The sequence below is a fragment of the Anabas testudineus genome, chromosome 16 (assembly GCF_900324465.2).
Source record: "Anabas testudineus chromosome 16, fAnaTes1.2, whole genome shotgun sequence".
Lineage (NCBI taxonomy): Eukaryota > Metazoa > Chordata > Actinopteri > Anabantiformes > Anabantidae > Anabas > Anabas testudineus.
The window spans coordinates 8,603,657-8,628,423 of record NC_046625.1 but is presented as its reverse complement, the minus strand read 5'-3'; the positions used below and the strand labels follow the sequence as shown (position 1 = coordinate 8,628,423).

The following is a 24,767-nucleotide window of genomic DNA, read 5'->3' as shown; positions in this document are numbered from 1 at the left end:
GGTATGTAGTGTGTTTATACTGACAAAATTAAGTATATTCTAAACAGTGAGTACTTAAGAACTCTTCTGAAGACCTGTGCACTATTGTCCCACAAAGCAATGCACAAAGAAAATTGAGGCATTGCTCATGAATTGCATCACATGCTTGAAACTTACTGCTGGTATAATAACTACAAAAATATTATGCTACAACAATTAACATACTGCACATGCTGTGTCCAGTTAGTATGTAGTAGAGCCATCACGCTACCAAAGAAATCATATAGAAGGTGTTAGAATGAAAATTTAAATTGTTGTTTAAATTTAAATATGAATTCAACGTATCTGAATCCTAAAATATGTTGTGAAATGGATATACCAGTCATTTATCATGAATAGCTAACATTTCTGCAGGCAGCTCGATTTTTCAAAGTGAGCAAACATCCCATCTGTCTGTGCTTCCTCACATTTACCTCTGAGATGAGTTGGTGTTATGATTTATCATGGCTTTATAGCAGGGATGAAACAAGTACTTACTTTTACTAATGTAAAAGTAAACTTACTTGTATTAAAGTGTACTGAGATAAAGTAAAATGTAACACGTTTAATTATACTCTAAATGCCATGTAACATTTTTAAGAAATGGGTGATAATAGTGTTATATGACATAATTATCAAATAACATTTGCACTAGACTATATCAATATTAGTGTATATACACCATCCCTGGGTGAGAGTCGCAGAGTCCTTATGTCCAAACCAACTGGTAAATTCTGTCACTATGGACAAGGTCTTTGCAGACTTAACAACAATAACATACAGTTTTCTTGCTGGAATTAGATTAAAGCATTAGAAAAAAGAAGAAAACGAAAATGACTAATAATATACTGTAGACATTGTGGTTTAAAGATTATATATAGACTAGAATTAAACACATAATCAACAGCATGATGAATTTAGATAGCATGAAGTCATGTAAATACTATAAATACCACAGCAGTTCTAGCTCACAGACACACATATTACAGCAAAAGGAGATGTTACACAGTGTACTACTACACTCAAAATGCTATGTTGCTAGGCAACTCAGTGATTGTAGGTATTCTCTGGACAAGGAGTTTGTTGTACTCACCTGTCCAAATGTCATCCAGTGAGTCTTGTGGCAAAGTGTAGTCCTCCACAGAGTAAAAGTATAACTAGTACATTCAGCCTCTCTGTCTCAGTGAGCTCCTGATTTTTTAAAACATGACCTGAATGAGGCTCTGCAGTCACAACAGGGGTTAACGGTGCACACCTCACTGAAAGCAGAAGTTCTTAAGTGGCGTGTCGAAACGGTTGCTGCTGTGATGACTTTCTAGAGCAAGAAGGTGCCAGATTTTAACACTCAAACGTTAAACCATAACTTTCTATTAGGCTCAGATATTCCTACCTTAAATTAAAGATACTGCTGAGTCTAACATTTCTGCATTAACTGTCTTTGTAAGCTTTAATAATGTAGAAAGATGTTCATTCATAAACTGCAGTTATTACAGACTGTTGTATTTGAGTGCATTATACTGTACAGCTGCTCATGTTATTGTGTTGACCCCTGTATTATCTATAATATAAATCTGAATCAGTCACTTACTTACTAACTCTCCTCCCCCTCCTTGTTATAAAAAAATATGACAACACAAAGAGGGTGTTGACCTTCTTTGACCTTCTCTTTTGTTACCATTTATGAGTTTAAAGTGATTCTGGACCAGTGTTTGCACTCTGAAAGCTCATAAACTATGTGCTACCCCTCCCTCTGCCCTGTTTAGCTCTGTGTCTTTCTCTCTCTCCCGCCTGACACAAACCATTTATTCCAATATATAAACAGTCTGCCCAATTTCTCAGGTTTTCGAGCAGCAGTCATGATTTTCCTTCTATAACAAATGGAACATTTGTAGGACAAGAAATAAGCAGATTGCAGGAAAACCAGTCAGATTTGCTACAGTTGATAGGCCCAGGTGCAGAACATGATTGGTTTTCTAATAGGTGAGCTGGCTTGAGACACATCGAGAATATGGGACCACCTGGGGGTGTGCACGTGCACGTGTGTGATGTGCCTTGTTTGACAGCAGTGTGTGTTTGTGTAAGAGTGTGTAGCTGCAGTTGTCCTTTCTGTGCTCATTAGGCTAATATGAGGATGGTATGTGCTATTTACACATTTAAGATTCAAAGGCGCCGCCGGAGTATCCAACATAAAGCCACAGAGGAAGACCACAAACAGTGTGCAGCACTTGATTTGTCCTCTTGTACCCTGAGTGGACAAACCTTTAAAAGAGCCTTTGAATCAAGCGTGCCATACTAAGTACTGAGAGCTGAAGTAACACCTGAACTTAACAATTCTGCTTTGTCATTTAGAAAAGCTGATCACAATCCCACTGGCATTTATAATATAATTAAAAATCATGTCGTGCTATAACCTTGGATAACAGTAAATTGTGCATTTAAAAACAAAATATTGGTTTGATTTATTAATTCTGTGTTTGGGAGCCTCAAATGAATACAGCTTTCCTTTCCCAGAAACCACAAACTGTTGTGCGGGTTGAAGGAGCAAGTCAGTTTTTTGGCAAATGTGCTTTGTGGCTTTCTTGAAGGAAGGGGTGGGAAGGTCAATACCGCTCTCATGTCTGCATGGAAATTATTGAGCTAGAGCCTGGAGGTGGTGGTAAAGTGGTAGCCTAAGCTTAGCTCAAGTGAGATAAAACTAAAAGCTGTGAGAAACATCTAACTCCTTTTTTTTTGTTAAATACACACACTGCAGTGTATACATGACAAGTTTGTTTCCCAGAACATCATATTATTTTTTTAAAGGTTAACACCTTGACAGACTACAGCTGGCTGAGTGGTGAGTTAATGGATTTGTCAATCTCCAGGTAACACATGGCTGTAGCAATCACACCACATATGATCCAAAAGTCATAAAAAAGGTGACAGTAAAGATGAGGAAGAAACGTGTAAAACTGAGTGTGTTTTATTTTCTTGCTCAAATGTGCCATCAGGACTAAATCCAACAGGAAAACCTTCACTTTGTATTTATAAATTCAAATTAAGTACAGTCAGTTATGGTAATTTATCTAGAATTCCTGATCCATTATCGGGATATTAATGCTTCAATTGAAGGAGGTCTCTCAAGCTCAAGCAGGCTCCAAACAGATGCCATGCCACTGTCACATACTGTTACATTGGGTACTGAGTGATTAGAACTACAAGGTTGGTGTTGAAGATGTTAATCCTTTTTTGAGTCCAGCTTACAACCACCTTCCCTCTCTCTACAGCTGCAGCTGCTTGGCATGCTGTGGATGTGTCCTCTTTGCCAACATGACTAATACATGGAGCACACAATATATCTGCCACTTAAAACTGGCTAGATGTGTGTGGGAGTGTTCTCACATTTACCTTTTGTGTGCGCTTAATAAAATGATTTCATCCCTTAAATATACTTAAACCTGGATTATAACATATGATACAAGATCAAATACACACAACCACACACACATACTTGTACATTAATTTTCTCATTGCTGCATTCATCATCCTACACCTGATGAGTGTGTTTACGTGGTGGTGCTGAGATTCCTGCGGTTTGCTGATGTTCCATCATAGCGTTCTCTCTCACTGAGCTGGCACTTCGCCACAGGGCCGGTCACGCTAATAAAGACCCTTTGAACTGAACCGAATTGACTTGAGACATGCGGAGAAATAGGGAGGAGGAGAAAAAAAAAAAGGAAAGAGAAATAGAATCGGGAACAAAGAGTAAAAGAAAGAAAAAGATAATGAAAGGTTTTGTCCTCCAGGTAAAGACCTGCCAAGGTACCAATCAATGAATTTAGATTTTTTTCCTGTCACCCATGCTTACATTAATACTTAAAGCCTAGGCAGGCTGGATGAGGTCTCTGGATAAGGGCAGATGACGTCTTTAAACAATGCTTCTTTCAACCTTCATTTTGCTTTTTAAGGTTGTTCTCAAGGGGCATTTGATATTTTGACATTTGACATTTAAAAGGAGTGGTCAGTAGATTTCACTTTGGCATTTTATTAGTATTTTCTCTATGGACAGTGCACTGAAACTGCAATCTTAAAAGAGAAAACCCTGCTATGGTTCTTGCATCAGTATTGTAGCGCTGCCAGGCGTTCATGCGACACAGGCTAACAGTTTTGAAACAATTAAAATCTTTCACAGCCACGATGCTGTATAATGTCTACTTTTAAATCTATTAAAAGACGTGTGTGGCTCACCTCACCTCTCATCTTGAGCTTGTAATCAACATTGACCCGTGAGTTCATGTGGAATGTTTTTCCAGATTAGCAAAAAGGCTATCCTTAGTACCAGGCTGATTGTCAATCAAACATCATGTCATTTATGGCACAGCAAGACATCCACGAGCAGGATGCAACCTACGGGCTGTGTGCATTAGTTACTTTACCACTGATGAAGCAATGTGACATCTTGTGTGTGGGCCTGCGGCAGCGTCAGGCCTGCAGAGGCTGTCTAGTCCGACTAATGAGGATGTGGAGAGAGGTCAGAGATGATAGCCTACAATCTAAATAAGGACCTTGATATGACTTTAACACTGTGTCATAGTGGCTCACTGTGTATATGTGTGTGCTTGGAGGTGATGTCCTCCCACCTTCCTGCTGTTATGTTATGACTAGCGTCCTCGCTCCAAGCCCACTGTCAACAGGAGGTGTCATCCACGCAGCTCAGCCATCAGCGCACTGCTGGCTGCATCCTGAACACTGACAGAGATGGACATACCTTCACAAATGCACAAATATTCAAATACACACATATCTGAAGTATGCTTTAAAGGGTTTTCTGCAAAATTTTAAAAATATACACATGCTCTGATGTAGATTTGTGCAGGTTTTCCTTCTCTTTCATTAGTGAGTGTCCACGTTATGCAAACTCGTAACAAAACAATGTCAGAAACTAAACCTTAATCACTCTCCCATTTTTCCTCACACCAACCTCACCCTTACACTCTTTACCATGGCACTTAAATTCAACTTAAGTGGATGTATACTCACTTAACATTGACACATTTATTGCTTCTGTCCCACCTCTTTATTTAGCTGGAGTTATAGGAGATAAAATGGTCATGCTTTTCTTTTTACTGAATTATAAACCAGTTGCCAGGATACGCTGGACTTGTAATTGCTAACTTGAAATTGGTATTTTTTGTTTTCAGGAAGTCTGTAATTTTCGCTTCTCAGCAGGACTCTGAATGACTACATGTCTGTCTAACGTAGCATGCAGAGAACTATTTTGGCGTGCTATCAACGCTTTAATACGGGGCTTAGCAGCCACAGCGGAGTTGTTAAACAGCATTGTAACTGAATGTTAAGCAATACTGTTATGCCAACAGGCCTCACTATGAGTGTAGCTGTCAGGAAGAACAGGAACTAAGCCCCACACTGGGACCTGTTTCAAGCTCACACCAGATGAGCAGCTGATGAAGAAGACGGTGCCACAGAACAACACGAACACACATTGGAACACAAGCAATTCCCACAGTTGTTGTTGAAAATATTTTCTGGGTAGAGGGAAAACACTAGAAAATGTGCTGGTATCGTGCATATTTTTGATGATAATGACAACATTTCTGTGGAGGTTGTCATAGACATACTGTAAACAGATTCTCTTTGGTGTACCAGTGTTTACAGCATGCTGGCAGCTACAATGTGGGTGCTTTAGTTCCCCCATGAAATGTATGTTCTCTCTGAATAGCAATACAGTCACAGATCTCTGCTGCCCTAACATCTTGTATATAGGTTGTCAGCTGTTTTTGTTTTAGCTTGCAGGTTGACCTTGTGATGGGATCATTTTAGGCTTATTCACTTCAATGACTGCATGAGTGACACCTCCGCTTACACGTCAATATGTGGTGGAGTGTAAGGAGACTTCAGTTTGTCATAGTTAGAGCCATCTCGCCTAGCAGCTCTATTCTTTAAAGGCATTTATTGCCGCTTGACTGGTTTTACTGTACAGTGTATGTGTATTGTTTTCTTCCATGGCTGCTATGTGATTGTTTTGCAGATCCTAACATAGAAGTAAAAATGAAAGAGACCCCCTTTTTTGAAGCGCTGCTTCTAATATAGTGGCTTAATTTAGGCAGGAATAGAATTTGCTGTGTGTAAGGATGCGGGACCTGCTGGTCAATCATAGCAACTCACATAGCAACAAGAGCTGCATAGGACAACTGAAATAGATGAGATGAATCAGTAGCAGTGCTTTACTGTTGGCATGCTTTATCTCCTTGGCTGTGACAACGCCTTTGTGATCAGCTATTAGTAGTAATTCAAATGAAATGAAAAATAACCTAGACACATTGTCGCTTTATCTTTCACTTCTAAAGCTGTGTACAAACAAGAGGACACACATAATCAACAGGAGGTGAGCCACTTGCGGCGATGCCCTCGGTTGATCCATATTTGTACTTTTCCTGATTGCTCTGCATGTTTACAGATGTGCTACAGCTGAAGGTTGTTGACCTAGCCACATGATGTGCATGGTGCACATTGCCAGTCATTTACACCATAGATTGATGAGAGTTCTCACGGGTCATTAGAGCCCAGGGTGGAGTGACATAGATCCATACAAGCAAACAGACACACTTATGTGTTCAAAGAAGCACACACATTTACACCTTAACACTGATAGGCAGGAACAATGTGTTCACAACCTGTTCATTCATCCGTACACAGTCCAGAAACATCTCTCATTGAAATTTTCCAGATAAGGGGTCAACATGTCAACTAGCTCACCATGAAAGTAAGGGAATTATAGAGATGAGTGTGTGTGAGCACGCTATAGGGCTTTGTTTGTATATTAGGCCCAAGTCCTGCATCACTCATTCCAGCACGCCACATCAAAGAGACAGGAGCCGACGCTGCTGCCTGCTGACCATATATGGTTCTTCCTGCATCATCCAAGCTCTGGTTTAGGCCATTAGAGAAAGTAGGACAGAGCTGGGTCCTGATGACCATATTTGGCCGAGTACTCTGTCCCCTGCAGCCATCTTGCTTGCCTTCACCGCATGCTGCCAGGGCGCTGATGCTCAGCTTCTTTCCTTGCCTGGTCTATTCCCGTTTCTCCCGTTTCTCCTCCTACTCCACCACCAGAACAGTTTTCACCTGCCCTTTAGTTTCTCTTTTTCCTCTCTTTTCCCCTCATCACTTATTTTGCCCCCTCCCTTGCCACACTCATGCTTTTACTGCTACTTTGTCTTTTCTCCCCAAACCTGGTTCTTCCGCTCATCCTCCTCCTCCCTGCTTCACCCCTCTTTTCTGCCTCTTTTGTTCCTTCCCTTCTCATTACTTCCTCTGTTCCCCATTTTCCCTTATCCTTCCCCGGCAGGAAGCTGTGCACATCTAGGTGTACTCCACTGCTTGTGTACAGGGAGCCAGGTCTGCTGGCCCCTGGCCTATTCTGTCTTCATCCTTGTTTTCCTAATCAACCCTGCTGCACGATTCACGCGTGTTCACAAATTCATTAACGGACGCACATCCCCCACACATGCACAGGCACTTTTGTTATTTATGAGTGTTTGAGGGTGCCTACATCTGCACACCCATGTGTTTGTTAATGCATGTGCACATTCACACACATTCAATTTGTGGAAGGACGTTAATACTCACACGCACACACATTCTCCACCTCCTGGCAGCGGGTTTGATCGCCTGGAAAATGAATACTAAATGCAGGGCAAAATGGCTGGCAGGGATCACCTTGGCTGCGTGCAGCTCACTGCGTGCTATATGCACGCACGAAACTGGAGCACCTCCATACCTATCTTCCCACTCACGTATTCTTGGATTCTTAGTAAGGAGATACAAAGTGATAGTTAGTTTTGTTAGTAATTGGTGTCTAAGTAGAGATAAGAGAGGGTTGTTCTGTGCCCTGGCTGTAGCATTCCCTCTGAGCCATTAGTCTTTCCTCTCACTGCCTCAGATTTGAAGGAAACATGCCAGGGTATGTGCATCCCACACACACAAACATAGATATACAGTGTGGGCTCACACAAGTAAGCACACACGCAAATAAACTATTTAATTTCCCCAATCGCTAGGAATCAAAGGAGGAGGAGTAGATCACTGAGGACTGAGCCAGCTGGGAACCAATATTCCTGAGGCTGAAAGAAACTGTTTGGGATCCAGACACATACACACATGAGCACAATCCCTGATACTTGATTGTATTTTTTATATTTTTTTTTCTGGAAGTACTTCAAACGTCTGATTTTTAAAGTGATTTGGAGCCATACATAACCGTAAATGTGACCATGGCTGTGGATGATAAACCCCTGTTGGTTGGACGAACCAACTCTGCACCACCTTTGAGCACAGAGGCCTGTGTTCTTTATTAAACTACTTTTTACACAAATTTCACAGTTCTCAACAAAACTGCTGCAGGAATTGATCCAGTTGTATCTTTGTAATGACGCTTTCTCAAGACTGGTCTTTACATGATCGCATCAATGAAATGTGGAGCATTATGAATGACATCAGTGAAAATACACGCAAACACTGATATACACTACAAGATTGCATACTAAAACTGCCACGCTCCCACTGGTATCTTTTGCTAGAAGAAATTAAGAATTCCACATATTAGCAGAATCTCAATTGTTAACTTGGCAGCCTCCTCTCAAACCAGAATACAAAAAGGTTTGAGGTTTTTGCACAGTGAAAAAAAAGAAGAATAATTAAAGCCCTTGCTGTGGCTCAATGTGAAGGTTAATGTCTACATGTGTGTGGAAGAAGTGGCATGGATACTTGGTTAGAGTGTTTACAATACAGCCATGTCCGTGTGTTTATATGCGATTATGAATCTTTTCATGCATATGAGATGTGTTCGTAGCATGGCAGGAGTGTGTTTGTGTCCAAGTGTTTGTGTTTGTGAGTGGGTAGTGTTTGCTTCCGTTATCAATCCGGGCCAGACGACAGAAGCCCTTTAGTGGAGAGTTAGTTCAGTTTAGCATGAAGATGAGGTTTGCCGGCCAGCATGTGCCAGTTTTACTTTGCTGAGTGTATTTCTGCATGTATGTGTGTCAGTGTGTGTGTGTGTGGTCTTTGATGTCAGCTGGTGGCTGCTACTGTTTGCAGATTTGAACGTTAGGTAATCACTCTGATCTATTCCTGAACCTCTGCCATTATATATAGCATTCTCCTCATCCACCCACATCCTCTCTCCATTTCTCTCTCTCACACACACATTTTCTCTTGTTTTCCTCTATTTTCCATCTCTCCTCTGCCTCTGACACTCCCCATCTCTGTCCTCCATCTCCTACTCCCACACTCACTCCATCTCTGTGTTTTGTTATATATTACCGCTCTCTGTTGTTTGTCTCTGGTCTCTGTACATTTTTCTTGTCATCTCTTTTTTTTCCCCTGTTCGTCTACCCACTGCCCCCCGAGCCCTACACTCCCCATCAGTGACACTTCCTGCTTCCCCAGTCCTTTTGCCCCTCTCCTCCCTCCACACCCTCCAACATCCCTTGTTTACCCTTGTCGTCCTCTTCTCCTCCCTTTTTGCTTTCTATCACATGTGTGCACGCTGTCGGAGGGGGAGTATTGATTGCACGCTTGCCTGACAGGTACGGTAATGGACGACTTGGTGTGTGTGTGTGTGTGTGTGTGTGTGTGTGTGTGTGTGTGTGTGTGTGTGTGTCGTGTGTTCGGTAGGGGGAGGTTTTTAAGCAACACTCGTGGCAATAACTCACCTGACCAAGCGAACGGCAGCACGCGGAACAACTTGACAGGCTGCATTTGAAAGCAACTGAGCCAAATATAGGGCAACTTTCACATCACACCATATTTCTTCCTTGGGGGGAGTCTTGTTTTTGACCAGATGCACCAGGTGAAAACACTGGCAATAAAAAAATCAAATAAATTCAGGAACTGGCGTTATATTATATTATTTTATATTTTTCTCTGATGTGCAGGACATCAAAAGTACTGCTACAGTGTACTTTGTTGTTGCCAAATTCTGAGCCACGCTCCTCAATTCCTCAATAATCACCACTGCAGCATGCAACAACACACTGTAAGACATACACTGCAGTTAAAATGCTAATCTGAGCAATTCAATTAAAACAATCACTTTTCTATCGCCTGTAACACCATTTTGTGGCATTTTGTGTCCACTCTTTTATGGATTATTATGGAAACAAAGAGTGGAATTTCTCTGCTCTCAGGCACATTTTTGGACATTGTCATAATGATCGCACAGCTTCATGCAGCCGCTACTTTGACAGTGAAATAGATTTTGTTTCATGATGCAGATCCAATGGAGAGAGCCTGTGACATTTGGGTTCAGGCCAGTACTATTACAAGTACTGTACATTTATAAACCTACTTCAGGTCCATCTGCTGCTGGCCAACAATCTAATTATGTAATTTCTACATACACCAGCATAATGCATTGTGAACAAACAAATTATCACCTGCTGTCACAATGTGTAGCACATACAGTAAATACATGCTTATACACATGCAGTGACATTGTGTGTCTACACGCAATGTATCACTTTCACCCTCAAACCTTTCATTAATATAATTCAGTCGATGTAAAAACAGCTGTTTGCATGAAAACAGTGATAATACAAAAACAATTAGTAATTCAGATAAATAAGCAATTAAACAAACACCCTTTTCTTGTGCATAATTAAGTTAAAGCTGATCTAGATCAAGTAACATGAATGAATGATCATAATTAGAGATGCCAGAGTTGTAAGCTGCATAAAAAATGGATGTGGATATTCATAATTTGGTAGTAAGTTGTGGAACTTCTAACGTTAATGTACCGTGGGCTAACTAAATGTTTTATGCATTTGTTCACCAGTGCTGGGTACTGATTTACTGAACAATGGAGCAAACAAATGCTAATCCAGCATTAAATACGCTACTGTTGCATAAATATTCTAACAGACATTGCTTTTAGCATATGCTATAGTATATAAGCATAGAGCCGGTGGAGGATTAACCATCAAGTTACCATTTTGGAAAGCAGAACTGGTTGTGACACAGTAGTGTTTAACGACTCAATAACAAACAGAATCGCTTAATTGACCTTGTCAAGGTCACTCATTGCTCAAAGAGCCACACGAGCCCAAACACACACAACAACCGGAAAGTGACCTGAATTTGTAAAAAATATGTCATTTATTTTCTTTTCATATGTGATGGCTCTTCTGCAGTGAGGCAGCCGGTCTGTCCTCCTGGTGAGGGACATTAAATATTGACTTTCAGATAGAATCAAGGCCCGAATGGCAAGAAATGATTCATCATTTGTCACGTACAATGTTTTGATCATCTGAGCTATTGTTATGGTTCAGACCTCTGACCTCCACTGCTCTGCTGCTAACCTTGGACTAAATCCCATGCTGTAGCTTTGATAAGATGAATTACATATGAAAGAGAAGCTAATTCCTCAAAACACAATCTGAGCAACTAAAAGCACTCAGCAAATATTAAAATGAATACATTCATCTCATAAGCTAGGAAAATGTTAGGGATTTATTCACTACAAAACATTGTCTTTTACCTCTGTACTTCAATAGCTGCAGGTTGAAAGTTGATGCATATACTCACAGCACAATAGATTTTTGATTTCCAAATCCAATTTTTATAATTACTCTCAAAAACTAAGCACAGTTCTTCAGAAATAGCATTTAGGTAAGGTTTATGTTTTTTGACTTGAGAAAGACTTGTGTTCATTAATTAAACTAAGTAGTTGAATCCTCAAAAACAATCTGAGAATGCTGTGGTTGGCAATGCATTTAACAGAGATGGATACACAAATAAAACCCATTTTATGCAAAACCGATGCACCACAGTGTTTTGAAAATGCCCAGTCACTCCATATTTCTGTATTTTGCTGAATGCTGCTGCCCCTCCTCTCTCCCCTCACCAGTCAGTCCCTATCAGGTCTAATAGTCTGATGTCTCTTCTTGAGCCGAGCTAACCAATTTTTGTCACAGTCATGGGTGACAGAATTATACAGCATTTCCAAAAGTCATGCAACATATTTGGGCAAAGAGTGAAACAGTTTTTAGGCAAATACAATTTAAATAACTTCCCACCAATAGCCCCTGTTTAGAGCACAAATGTAAAAACTTAATTAAATGATTAATTTGATGTGATTAATAAAGTATGCATGAGATTCAGTTGAACGACTCAACAGGCCGTCAGTGAGGCAATTGAATTAATCTACTGTAAACACCAGTACATTAAATAATTTGCTTAACAGGACGATTTATGGTTGAACACAAATAGTGAGATCATTACTTATTATGTATGTTGCGTCCACCAGTGATGGAGCATTTCTTCTCAGAAAATTGTACCATTTAGCAGATAACGTGGCATTTCCAGTGAGCTGGATGTAGAAGGAAAGACAAATGGACGAGAGGGATTGACATCGACCAAGGTCATGAGCTATATTCATACCCATGTTGCTTTCAACATGAGAGGCAATGAAAACACAATCCCAGAGGCTTCATTCTGTTATCCTATCACTCCTGTGACCTTTTTAAAATGGATGGTGCTGTTTTGTTTTTCTTTTTTTTTCCCCTGTGCTGATGTGAGACAATTTGAACTATGTCAAAGGAAACATCTTATTGATATGTGAGTGTGCAAACCTAATTCCTTGTTTTCGTTTCTGTGTAGTCCAATACAGTCGCCAGGACCATCATAGTTGTTGTTTGTTGATGATCACTATTTATTTATTAGTAGATGCCATATTTAGAAGTAATTTTTGTTGACAGTCACATGAAGGCCAAAGTCAGTATTATCTATTAAGACACAGACTCCACATTATCGCTGAGTCAACTCATATTGGCGCTGTGTCATGTCGCATGGCATTATTCATGGGTTATATTCACCATCTGGCACTAATGCAAAGTTCTCAGCTATTTTAGCAGCAGCATCAAATGTAAAATGTATTTTTCATGCATTTATCTCAAGTCTCAACAAGAAAACAATGCCAGATGAAGAAATATGGAGTAAACACTATAATTACCACATTTGTTTTCAAATTAAATTATTATGTGATCCACTGCCTCTTGCCAACTCAACTTACTAAGTTTATTATAGTGATGGATAAACAAGTGAATATGTGGAAAGGTCTTTTATTCAGCCGGGAGATTCATTTGGTCAGCAAGCACTTACGGATAGTATTAATACAATGTTCTGGTGCTATTACTAATTTGAAGCCACAACCTCGTCTGATTATTTTAATGATGAATTTGCTGTAAATGTCGTTTCACAGAAACACTTTAAACTCGTAATGATTCTCGGAAAGGCTTTCATAGTACCTGCAGCAATCATAAAAATACACTTCATCTTACTTAAGAAATGATTCAAGTCTTGTTCATTTATTACGCATCCATGCAGCCTTTCCTGGAGCAGAAAAACAAATTTCTCACAGATTTCTTTGTAACATGCCTAAATGAAAGCACTGCTAGAAATCCAATGAAAAAGATGATGCAAGATTTAGGTTTTTTTTTTTTTTTTTTTAGGCATTTAACCCTTACTTTGTACATTAATACTCATCAATTCAACTTTGTATGAGCGCATGATCACCCCTCTCTTGAATCAGAACAGTGGCTTGCCCTACATATTTTGTCTTTGCATAGTTACTTTGCATAGTTGCAAGTGAATCCTTTTCAGATGTTGAACTGAGTCTGAGAAGTGCAGTCAGAGAGAATTTGTCTCTTGCCCGGGGCCGCTGAAAACAAACCAAATTTGAGCATGCTGCTTTCTGCAGAGCAAATTAGTACAGACGAAAACACAAACCAGAAGCCCCACATGTAAACTTGAATCACAAGAGCACTTTCATAGCACACAGTTGCCCCTTTATATTTATTTACTTATTTGTCTTTCTGGTCGCTCTCTATCAGTGCTGATAGTATGATGGCTCGTCCAGATCTTAGATGATCAATTTTACATGTAGGTGTGGGTGACAGAGTTATACAACAGTAATATGAGTGGACATACAACATGTCCTAGTCATACAGTACACACACCCGAGTCAGGCGCAGCATGTACATTTTTTCTCAGTCACGTAGCAGAAGCACATTCTTTCTGTTTCTGCCTCATACTACTAGAGCAAAGTCAATCACACACACAGAAAATCAGACACTGCAGCAGCTACGAAGCTGTGCCTCACATGACCAGTGGGTTCTGACTCCCCGATCTCTCATTTACCTGTTCCATCACCAGCTCCCTCACACTCCTCCCCACTCCCACTTCCTCCTCCTCTCATCCTCCACTCTGTTGCCACGGCAGCAAAACCTCACAATGAGAGAGAGACACAGAGAGCAAATGCCATCTGAGTCATTTAATCCACAACCTGTGTATGTGTGTATATGCGTATGTGTGTGTGTGTCATGAATATGTTGTGTACATCTATGTATCTGCTGTGTGTGTGTGCGCGTGTGCAGTGCGTGGGTGTCTAAGTGGGAGAGCTGTGTGGAGTCGGTTCATCGGTTCATCACAGAGCTATGGTAGTGCGAAGGCAAACACTCTACCTTTGTCTGTCTCACTGCATATAGCTGTGCTGTTTCCGTTTTCTCTTTCATGTTCACTGTAAATGTGTCGTTGTTTTAAAGCAATATTCCTTCACCAGCTTCTAGTGATTCACAAATGTCTTTGTGTTGTGAAGCCTCCTTGCTCTGATTGAACAAACTCAACTTCTGACTTTCCTTCGAGATGTGAGCCACACTGTATAGTAGAAGTTGCTATTGAAATCTTTTACATTTGTAGTGAGGTGAAGTGCACAGAAGAACTGGAGTTCCTGGTGCCATCGAGTCAGATTTATTTAAATAGTATTTAAACTATAACATCCAAATGGCTCAATGGGCTTTATGTTGCTAGGCTCTCTAAGAAGACAAGAAAAATACTACACACAAAAACCTTTACCAAGTGAGTTAACAGCAAAACTGAAAGAAACCTCAGGAGAGGAAATTCAAAAAGACCTCCCTCCTCCTCGGATGGCCGGATGTGCAGTAGGAGCTGTTAGGAAAAAGACAAGTACAAAAGAAAATAGCAAAAAATGTAACAGTAAAAATTAAAAACACAAGGGATTTACAGTACAGTGCAACAATTAAATATTAATGTCAAATACTAAAGCATGTAACAGTATGTATAAGATTTTATACCTAAACCCAGAAAGTGAGAACATTTCACATCCACTCTGCCTGAACACAGATTTAAACTGACAGCGCTCTGCTCTCTGAGACATTGTTCTCTTCGCAGCGACATTTGTCTTAAATTTCCAAGGCTTTGTTCTGTATGCAAATGTTAGCTCTCTAAGCAAGGCAGTGGACAAATTAATTCAATGAGAGATTCCTAATTGTGATTAAACTGCTGCGATTTGAGTCTGGGGGTGGTACATATGCATGTAGGAAGGCTGAAATGAAAACTCACCAGTGGAATGCAAGAAATAACATGGAGACATGCATCAGACCGCAGATGAAGGAAAAACAAAAAGGCACGCTTACACACAAACAGAGCGCGCGCACAGTGTTTTTTGAACCTTCTTTGGGAGTTGGTGTATGTGCGTGCAGCTTGTGTGTTTGTGTGTGCATGTCTGTGCGTGACATACTTGGATGTGACAGTGTCAGAGGAGCACGGTGGTTCCCCAAGCAGGCGGTGTCACTGACTGAGGGCCTCTTTGTCAAGGAGAACACTGGGAAGAATTTATCCATGTCCAAGGTCTGCTAGAGAGCGAAGGATAGACTGGGGGGAGGGAGGGAGAGTGTGGGGGTGGGCGGTGGGGTGCGGGGGGAGTGTAACAGAGAAAGTGCACTGTCGAGATTGAAGAGACCGGTGAGAGCTAAGATAGCGAGAGAGAAGAGAGAGGTCAGTGAAGAGACAGGGGTATAGAGTGTTCCTGAGGAAGAGAGACAAAATAGATAGAAGCTGAGTGAGAAGAGATACAGAGGTGAGAGAGGGTGAAAATGAGAGATCAAAGTGTCTGCAGCCCCGCTGAGGGAGGACAAGATGGAAACATATAGAAGTAGGTGTGACCAACAGTGAGACAGAAAGCTTGAGACTGGAGTTTTCTTGGCTCAGACACAATAGCACGGACACCTGTGTCTAATAATAGCCCTGTAAAAAGATTTTGAGGCTCATCAATAAGGCTGCAACAAATGTTTTTTCTTTTTTTTTCTGCCTCGATCTGTGTTCATTTTTGATGCCGCCGTTTGTAATGTTCCTCTACATTGCCCTATATTCTCTGATTGCCATTCATTTTATTGTGTCCGTCTCCTTTACATTGCATTTAAAGTGGTTTGGAGCCTTTACTTTTCCTTATTACATATGGCCAAGCTAATATATCCATTTACATAACATTCTGCTCTAAAGGAACATTTTTTAAAGAAAATCTAATTTAAAATATATGTAGTGGCTTCCTGGTAGAACGGCACCACATAAATAAATTATATTTGCTTAAAATCTTGAACCTTTCCGTAAACTCTGGCGTACCTCAAACCTATATTTTCGAAATGTATGAGGAAGATAATAAGAAAGAAATGTGAGAGTAAAAAATCCACAAATCCATAAGAACTGAGAATTAGGCTTATAGAGACGAGGACAAAGGTAAAACAGAAGAGAAAGGTAGAGACAGTGGGATATGTCGGAGGAGAGGCGAGGGGGGGGAACATTAATGGGTGCAAAGTGGAAACGCTGAGTCAATGTGACTAAGAACATGTGCTGCTGCTGCTGTGGCATTTTACAAAGTACCAAACACTTGATCCTGCAACAAGCCAAAAGGGTGAGTGAAGGGTCCTCGGTATTTTTCCACTCTCGCCGACCCTCCCTGTGCACAAACACCAACCTGACTCGACCATATTGTTTAGGGGTTAACAAAAAAAAGAACAAAAATGCCCTGAAATGGCCTGACCGCGCTCATTCACCGACAGCAGCCCAGCTGTCTGCTGCAGGCCCTCTCTAGTCAACAATGACTATTAATTGAGAGAAGAATGAGCAAAATAACACTTCTGTCCCGTAATGGCTGGCGGTACAGTCTCCTTAAATCTACAGCCACTGAAGCCGTTCCACTTGCAAATTCAATTATAGGAATGATTCATCCTTCCATTATGATAACTGTCAGATTTTCTTGTGTCATACAATAAGGCAGATGGGGAAAAACAAATGATTCGTCAGCCCCCCCACAGACAACCTTCTCCTTCCCCTCATCCCCCCTCGAGCACCATTCCTCCATCTGAGGTCTTTTTGTCTTTCTCTGCATCCCTCTCTTCTTCCACTCCTCCCCTGCTATCGCTCATCCTGCTTCCTCTGCCTCGGTCTCTGTTCATCCTCTCCTCATCTGCCTGGGGGTGCAAGGCGAGATAACGTTCTCTTGTTTTCTGATTTTCTTTTTTTTTTTCATATCTCTTCCTCCCCTCCCTCTCTCTCTCCATCCTGCTCTGGCCCTCCCTTTGCTTCCCGTACCTTGCCTACGCCCCCCCCCCCCCCCTCCAGTCCCCTTCCTCCTTCCCTCACGCTCTCTCCAGATAATTAAGATCTCTGATTTTACGGTTTTCTTTTTTATAATAGGCATTGCAGACACTAAGCAAGCTGCCAAGTCTCCAGCACAGACACACACAAAGAAATCAGCAAACGCGCACAAATATGTGTATTCCTTCATACACACTAAGACGAATGCACGCACCAAACAGCTAAATCTCAAACTAAGATGAATGTCTGCTCTCTCATTCTGTGTTCTCTCTATCTCTCTCTCTCTTTTATGCTCTCTCCTCACACACATACACACACACAGACAGAAAGAGAGAGAGCGAGAGAGAGAGAGAGAGAGAGAGCAAGTCAGGATATTTATGTATTTTTACTTTTTGTGTATTTCTCAGTAGTGCCAGCATGCAGGGTGACTTACAGCAGGGTGCAGAATGAAAGCGTGCGAGGGGGGGCTGGAAGCAGTGTTTTCTGTACAGCTTAGACTAGTCTGGCTCTGCTCAGCCCTCTTGCTGCTCCAGCTCCCCGCAGACTGACACCCGACCGCTACAGGGACTCAGCCATGTACTACTACAGCAGCAGAGCACATACAGCAGCCAGACACGCAGACATCCTTGCAGATTAAACACGGCAATAGTATCTCGCCGTGCTCTCTCTTTCGCTCTGACTGTGTCTTTTTCCCCACTCCCTCCACCTTTTTCTGCTCTTGTAGATAATAACTTGGTTTCTTTCACACTCCTGCAGTGGTAGAAGTACTCAGATCATTTGTGCAATTTAAAACTACTAATTACCCTTTTTAGTGTTTTCCTACTCAAACATGTTTAAAGCCAAACAACCTGCAATCAAGCAATGGATAGAATAAATAGAAACAGTGACAAGACGAACAAAAACATCAAACCATAAAACAATTTTAATAAAATTTCACATAGTTTAATACATACTGCACATGTGGGATATTTAAGGTTACTGTAAGTTATCACTGATTGCAAGATTTAAATAAAGAAGAGTTGTGAGGTTTTATCAGTAGAGCTTCTGAAGTGAATATCATGAGATGATTATTACTTCTTGTGTGTATGAAAGTTCTACCGCATTTGCTACGGTGAGCGGTAAAAAAATGTGTCCTCAGCGATAAAGGTTAAAGCATCAATCATAAACAGAGTTTATCTGCTGAAATAATTACACAGCATTGTGACAGAACAGTGTCCTCAGTATACAGTAGTATATACATTCTATACTGGATTATTATTGATGAATGAGCAGCTGAGGAAACTTCAGCCACTTGGTGTATTTTTGGAAGCTTAAACTATTGCAATAAATAATATTTTCAAGTTCATCCTATTTTATTGATTCTGCACACTAAATTGTAGATGACAAATAAACATAGTGGAGTAAAATGACAATATTTCCCTCTGAAAGTATAGTGCAAGTACCTCAAAATTATATCTTAGTGCAGTGCTTAAATGTACTTTCCACCACTGCTATTCCATCTTTCTATCTCTATCTGGCACTGCGTCTCTCTCTGTCTGCAGAAACACTTTCCAATCTCTTCTCTCTGTATTCAATTTTGTTCTTTTATTCCCTCATCGTCCCCAGCCCATTCCCTCTGCTTCTTTTTTCTCTCATTCTCCTTACTTCTATCACAGCTTTCCATCTCCTTCCTCCCTCCACCCCTCCCCTTCTCAGGCAGAGTATAGATGCTGTAATTTTCTCTGTCTAATGCTGTCAATAGCTCTCAATAACAATGAAATAGCACCAGTTCCATCCCATCATTGATGAAGGCATAGCCTCCGTTAGGATCTTATTCGTCATCAGGGCAATCTGCTTCTTGGTAATAGCCAATCAGATGGCTCCTGTGAAATGCACTGCTCCCATGATAGGTTCCCCATTGTTTTGACTGACTGCACCTGAGGGCCCGCCAATTCAGCTGGACTCGATCAATATGCCATCACACTCGCGCAAGGTAAGGGCATGGCCATACTTGCCCTGGAATAAACACACAGGTCCGTTCACCACACATACACACACACACACACACATTTTGGTGAAGAGTAAATTGAGAAAGTGAACACTGGTCTGGGAAGCAAACAGAACCCAGTAGTGACAGCCAGCAAAAAGGAGCACTGTGCCGCACAATATACACGTGTGTGTGTGTGACAGCAGTGAGCCGTAGTGATCTCGCTGTGTGGTCACATTAATCAGAAGTCTCTCTGCTGTACATGTGCATCATCACACACATACATACATATACGACAACAGCATGAAACCTTTTACTTCTCAATGCAGTAATTATTTATTGACATCTTTGATGTGACATGCTGTGTTAAAACATGAACAATTTGTTAAAAACTGCGACTGGGAAAAGTTACTCCCACTGTGTGCCTGTTCTATGTTGTATCACATACAGATGGCCTCACATACGCCCTGCCTCTGTTCACTTTGAGCTGCGGTAACCATAATGAGAGCAACACAACCATCTGCACAGTATGGAGCATGCCATTAGTATTTCAAACATGTTCACACACACGTTTGCCCACACTTTGACACAGCAAAGCCCAGAATGAGAGACAGGAAGGGAAGGAGGTCAGTAATTGCAAGCAAGGGAAGAAAAGAGGAGGAGAAAAGAAGATGGTATGGTTGGTTTATGAGAGACGAAGAGCGATTCAAAGCACAAGGTTGCAAACTTTTTGATGTGCCAAAAAAACATCAAAGCCAAACAAGTGTTGGAAAGGTGAGCGAGGACAAAAAAGACAAAATGAATATCTCAAAGTGAAAAAGGCTGAAACAAAGGGGTGGAGGTGGGAAGGATGTTTGCAGAGTGGCCGAAAAGCCACATCAGCTGCTTCTTTGATCTACAGTGAATATACGAACACATGTCAACTCATTTCCAGCCCAACATGCATTCACCAGGGTCAAAGGTCACTTTTGTATCGCTTCAGCACCCGCTAGTTTACAGCTGCAAGGGTCAGTTGTAGGTCACGAATTGAGTCTTTCAGCTGATGAACCAGACGTTTGAAACATTCCCAGGTCAGCAGCCTCCATCACCAACACCACCCCTCCCTCACTCTGGCTGTCTGTCACCCAACACCCCTTCTCCTCCCCTCTGTCTTCATCTCTCCCTTCATCTCTCCATCCTCTCACATTGCCTTGTCATGTTGTCAGTCAGAACAAGGCTTTGTCACTCCTGGAGAGGGCTGCTTAGCACCAGTGGAGCTCAGCTGAGCTCTCTTTGAGTGTGTTTGTGTGTCTGTTTGGAGGTTGGGGTGTGTGTTTGGTTAAGGAAAAAGTGAGTGGGTACGGGCATGTGTGCGCGTATGAATGATGATTTTGTGTGCAATCATGGCACACGTGTGTGTGTGTGTGTGTGTGTGCTTTTATGGCTATCATAGTGAGGACCAGCATAAATTTTTAACCTTTGGACTGAGGACATTTTTCAAAGAGAGGACATTTCAGGCGGTATTCACAATGAGAAGGGTGTTAAAAAAAAAAAGCAATTTCGGGCTTCAGACCAGGTTTTATGGTTAGGGTAAAGTTTAGGGTGGAGCAGTTAGATGTGATATTTAAGGGTAAGAGTAAGATAGTACACGTGACAAATTAAAAACCAATACAGAGATACAGATTAACATGGCCTACGCAGCAGTAGGGGGCTAGAGAATGCATTATGTCAGTGTCTTCACAATGACTGCCATAAAAAAAATGTGTGTGTATGTGTGCAGAGATTGTTTTCAGCATATGACTGTGTATCTATCTGTTTGTGTTTGTTGATATATCTGTATACATGTGTTTGTACATTTTTTTGTATATGAGCGAATATGCAGTGATGTGTGTGCCACTTGTTGTGATGTTTTCTTTGAACTGCCTTGGAGATCTCTTCAAGGCTGAATCCTGTCACTTCTAAATGACAGACTTTCCACGGAAGACATGAATAGAGATGCGTGTACTGTATTTTGTCATTAGACTAGCGGTATGCATGGGACTGGGCTGCTTTTGTGATGTGACAGTGAACATCTTCATAGCTGAGTATAAAAATCTATTGCACATGCTGTCAAATTACAGGTGCTCTCAGTACATTGAAATACTAAAGAGCAAACTGAAGACAAGCCACTAGATGATCATTTAAAGAGAGAAATCTTGTGCCAGTGTCCTGTAACTTCAAGTGTGTCCTCCACTCCTGCAGGTGGTGGTACAGGCAGCCAGCAGACCGTTCTCCATGAGGAGCAGTAGAAGATGCCGGCTCTGCCAGCACTGCTGCTGTCAATACACTTCCTCTCCTTCCTGCTAGTCACCATGCCACCACGCTCCCTCAGTCAGGCCCCTCTGCTGTCCTCTGTCCGCATGGGTGAGTGGCTATCCCTCCATTTCCACTTCACCTGGGTTTGAAAGTTTCTCATTGCCTTTTTGTGATTTGTTTTCAATCTGCTCAAAGTGGGTCTTGAAACACTGGAGAGTACTAAAAGCAATAAGGTGATCGAACTAAAATTGCAATAAACATTTCCCTTGTTTTTGTGTTAAGCCAAAGAATGATTAGCAGAGTCAGGTTTTTCTCAGAGGCCCTGTTTCTTATACTTTTACATCAACTCTTCATCAGGAGCAGGTGCAGTTTGACATCTAATTACTTTTAATGTTTTAAGTATCAATGAGTTTAGGTCACCTGTTCAATATCAAGCAAGTAGTGAATTATTAATCTAAACATATTGTAGACCAAAGCAGTGAAATCACACGCTGAAGCCGATCATACGCAACTTTGTACACATTAGCGGTGATTTCTCTAAAATTAAATTGTTACATGTTCTCAGTAAGAATGATCTCATCTCAAAAGGTTTGACATTTTGGGAAATTAACTTCCTGTCGGAGAGTTTGATGAAAGAGTAATTTCAAGTTATCCCCATCAGCCAGTTAGTTGAGCTTAGCAGGGGGGGAACTGGAAACATTCATCAAGTTTTAGAGATATTTTCTGGTGAATTTTTAGCTGTATCTTCCTGATTATATTTGTATAGTAAGTAAAAAAAAGTGTCTTCTGGTCCACATTAAAAAATATTGAAATATATATTATATAGTACTAAATAGTTCTCAAAATGTGAAACTGTTCCTTTAATTTCTAATTCAGAGTGGTTTTCATGGCACCTCCTAATTTGAACAAGGGCAAATCTATTAATTTCCTCCCCAGTCAGGGGTTGTGATCTTTTGTCAGTTCCACTCATCTTCCAAGTACAGATACTCACCCACACATGAGCATGTATAACACTGTTAAACAATCTTCCACCTCTCACTCCCCCTTGTGTACTTTGCTTACTCCTCACCTTACTTACCCATCTCCCTCTGCCCTCCATCTTCATGCTCTGTCCTTCTCTTCTCTGCTTCACCTATCTCTCCTTCACTTTCTGCCTCTCTAGCGGCAATCTTGGATGACCAATCTGTGTGTGGGCGTGGGGAGCGGCTGGCGCTGGCCCTGGCCAGGGAGAACATCAACAGCGTGATGGAGGGTCCGGCAAGAGCCAGAGTGGAGGTGGACATATATGAGCTGCAAAAAGACTCCCAGTACGACACTACTGACACCAGTGAGTGGAGCTAATGCATACCTAAGAAGACCAGTAGATCAGATTCACACAACCCATCAGAGAGGCTAAAACACACAGGGCATAGTGTCTGTGTAACAGAGACTGCATACAGGTTGTATTCAGAAGCACTTAAGAAGGCGATTATAGTATTTTTCAAAAAAGGTAATTCTGTTTTTGCAAAAAGCTGCCTTTTGTGAGCAAAAGCCTTAAACAATGACTCTAATGATAAAACGCCACCACTTTCATGTGATTAGGAGCTAGTAAGAGCTTGTGCTGATTAGTTTACATATCATTGGAGACCAGTAATGGTCCATTAAGCTTGTCTCATTAAAAACAGTGGACCAGTGCCCTCCAGTAACAGCTGGCACTGTCTACTGTGCAGACCAGGAGAAAAACAAATAATCAAATAGTAATACAGATTAGTGCAGGCAAAAAGACGGTAGCACATACCACAGAGGCTGCTCCATAAACGTTCTATTGATATTCAGAATTAAAACTGAATGTTTGGAGTCAGTAAAGATAGATCTACTGCTGAATCGAGCCACTGAGGAGAAAGAGACTCTGTGCTCCTATTCAGGGTCATTGACCCTGCCACAAGCTACTGGCAAAATGTCTATGTGTGCGTGAGAAGAGTTGTGTACATATGTGCGGGCTTGATTTGCAGGCATGTGTGTCTGTCTTTTTGTGAGTGTGTCCTTGACCGATGGGCAGGAGACTCTGACAGGCTTGTTTGCTCTCAGCGCTATTTGGTCTTTGGATCAGAGAGCTCATCATCTTACAGCTATGGCTGTCGGACGCACGCTTGCACGCACACGTTCGCACAAACAGGCGTTTATACATGCATGCACACACTTTCTGCAGTCACACATGCACGTTCACACAGTGGCACACTGTGGGCATATACACTGACACATACTGTACAGGCATGCATACAGAGCGGCAGAGACCGAGGACCAATTGGGACGTAATAAAATACCAACAAACATTCCAGCGAGAACAGAAGTTTTGAACAGCCGTTTGGTTCAGAATAACATAGTTAAGTCAGCAGTCTCTGTTTTTTTATGTCTGTGAATGGACATAAATAAACTCTCATACAAAATATAGTGTATGGTGCAAAAACATATCAGCCTAGTCCAACATCTGTCTGTTATGCATTCTGCCCAATGGCACATGTTTAATGTTAAAGGAACATTTTGGGAGATGCACTCACTTGCACTCCCCAAGATTTAGGTATGCTAAATACAAAAATACAGCCTGCAGCTGCTCAGCTTACCCTAGCGTAAAGACTGGAAATAGTGGGAAACTGCTAGCTCCACTTTGTCCACAGGAAACATATCTGCCTACCAGGCCCTTTAAAGCTAATTAATTAACACATTGCAACTTGTTTGTTTACTCTGTACAAAAAGCAAACAGTAAAACAGCAATTTGCTGTATTATAGAGGTTATACTGTAGGCAGTACCATTCCTTCTGGCAACTGCTTAGAGCCAAGAAAATTGTCCTATATTACACTCCACAGACATTTTTATTGTAACAAGATATGAGATTTAATTAGTGAACCTTAGAAGTGCTGCTACGCAGATGTTGTTATCTTTGGACCGATCCGAGTCAGCTGTTTCTCCCTGTATTTCGTTTTTTACAGTAAGATAAGCTAACTGGCTTCTATTGTTGCTTAATACGGGTTGTACAGACTTCAATTCCCTGTGAGTGTATTTGCCATGTTGAATTACTCC

At 41.3% G+C, this 24,767-nt stretch overlaps 1 protein-coding gene across 2 annotated transcripts in view; it reads left to right on the top strand.

Annotated features, from left to right (window-relative positions):
* grik5 (glutamate receptor, ionotropic, kainate 5) overlaps positions 1–24,767 on the top strand; it is a 70,489-nt gene that overhangs the window by 17,570 nt on the left and 28,152 nt on the right. For both annotated transcript variants that reach the window (XM_026373272.1, XM_026373271.1), the window contains exons 2-3: positions 21,656–21,817; positions 22,872–23,036. In XM_026373272.1, the coding sequence (XP_026229057.1) occupies positions 21,706–21,817; positions 22,872–23,036 (277 nt within the window). In that variant the 5' untranslated portion in view covers positions 21,656–21,705. The remainder of the gene's footprint in view (positions 1–21,655; positions 21,818–22,871; positions 23,037–24,767) is intronic.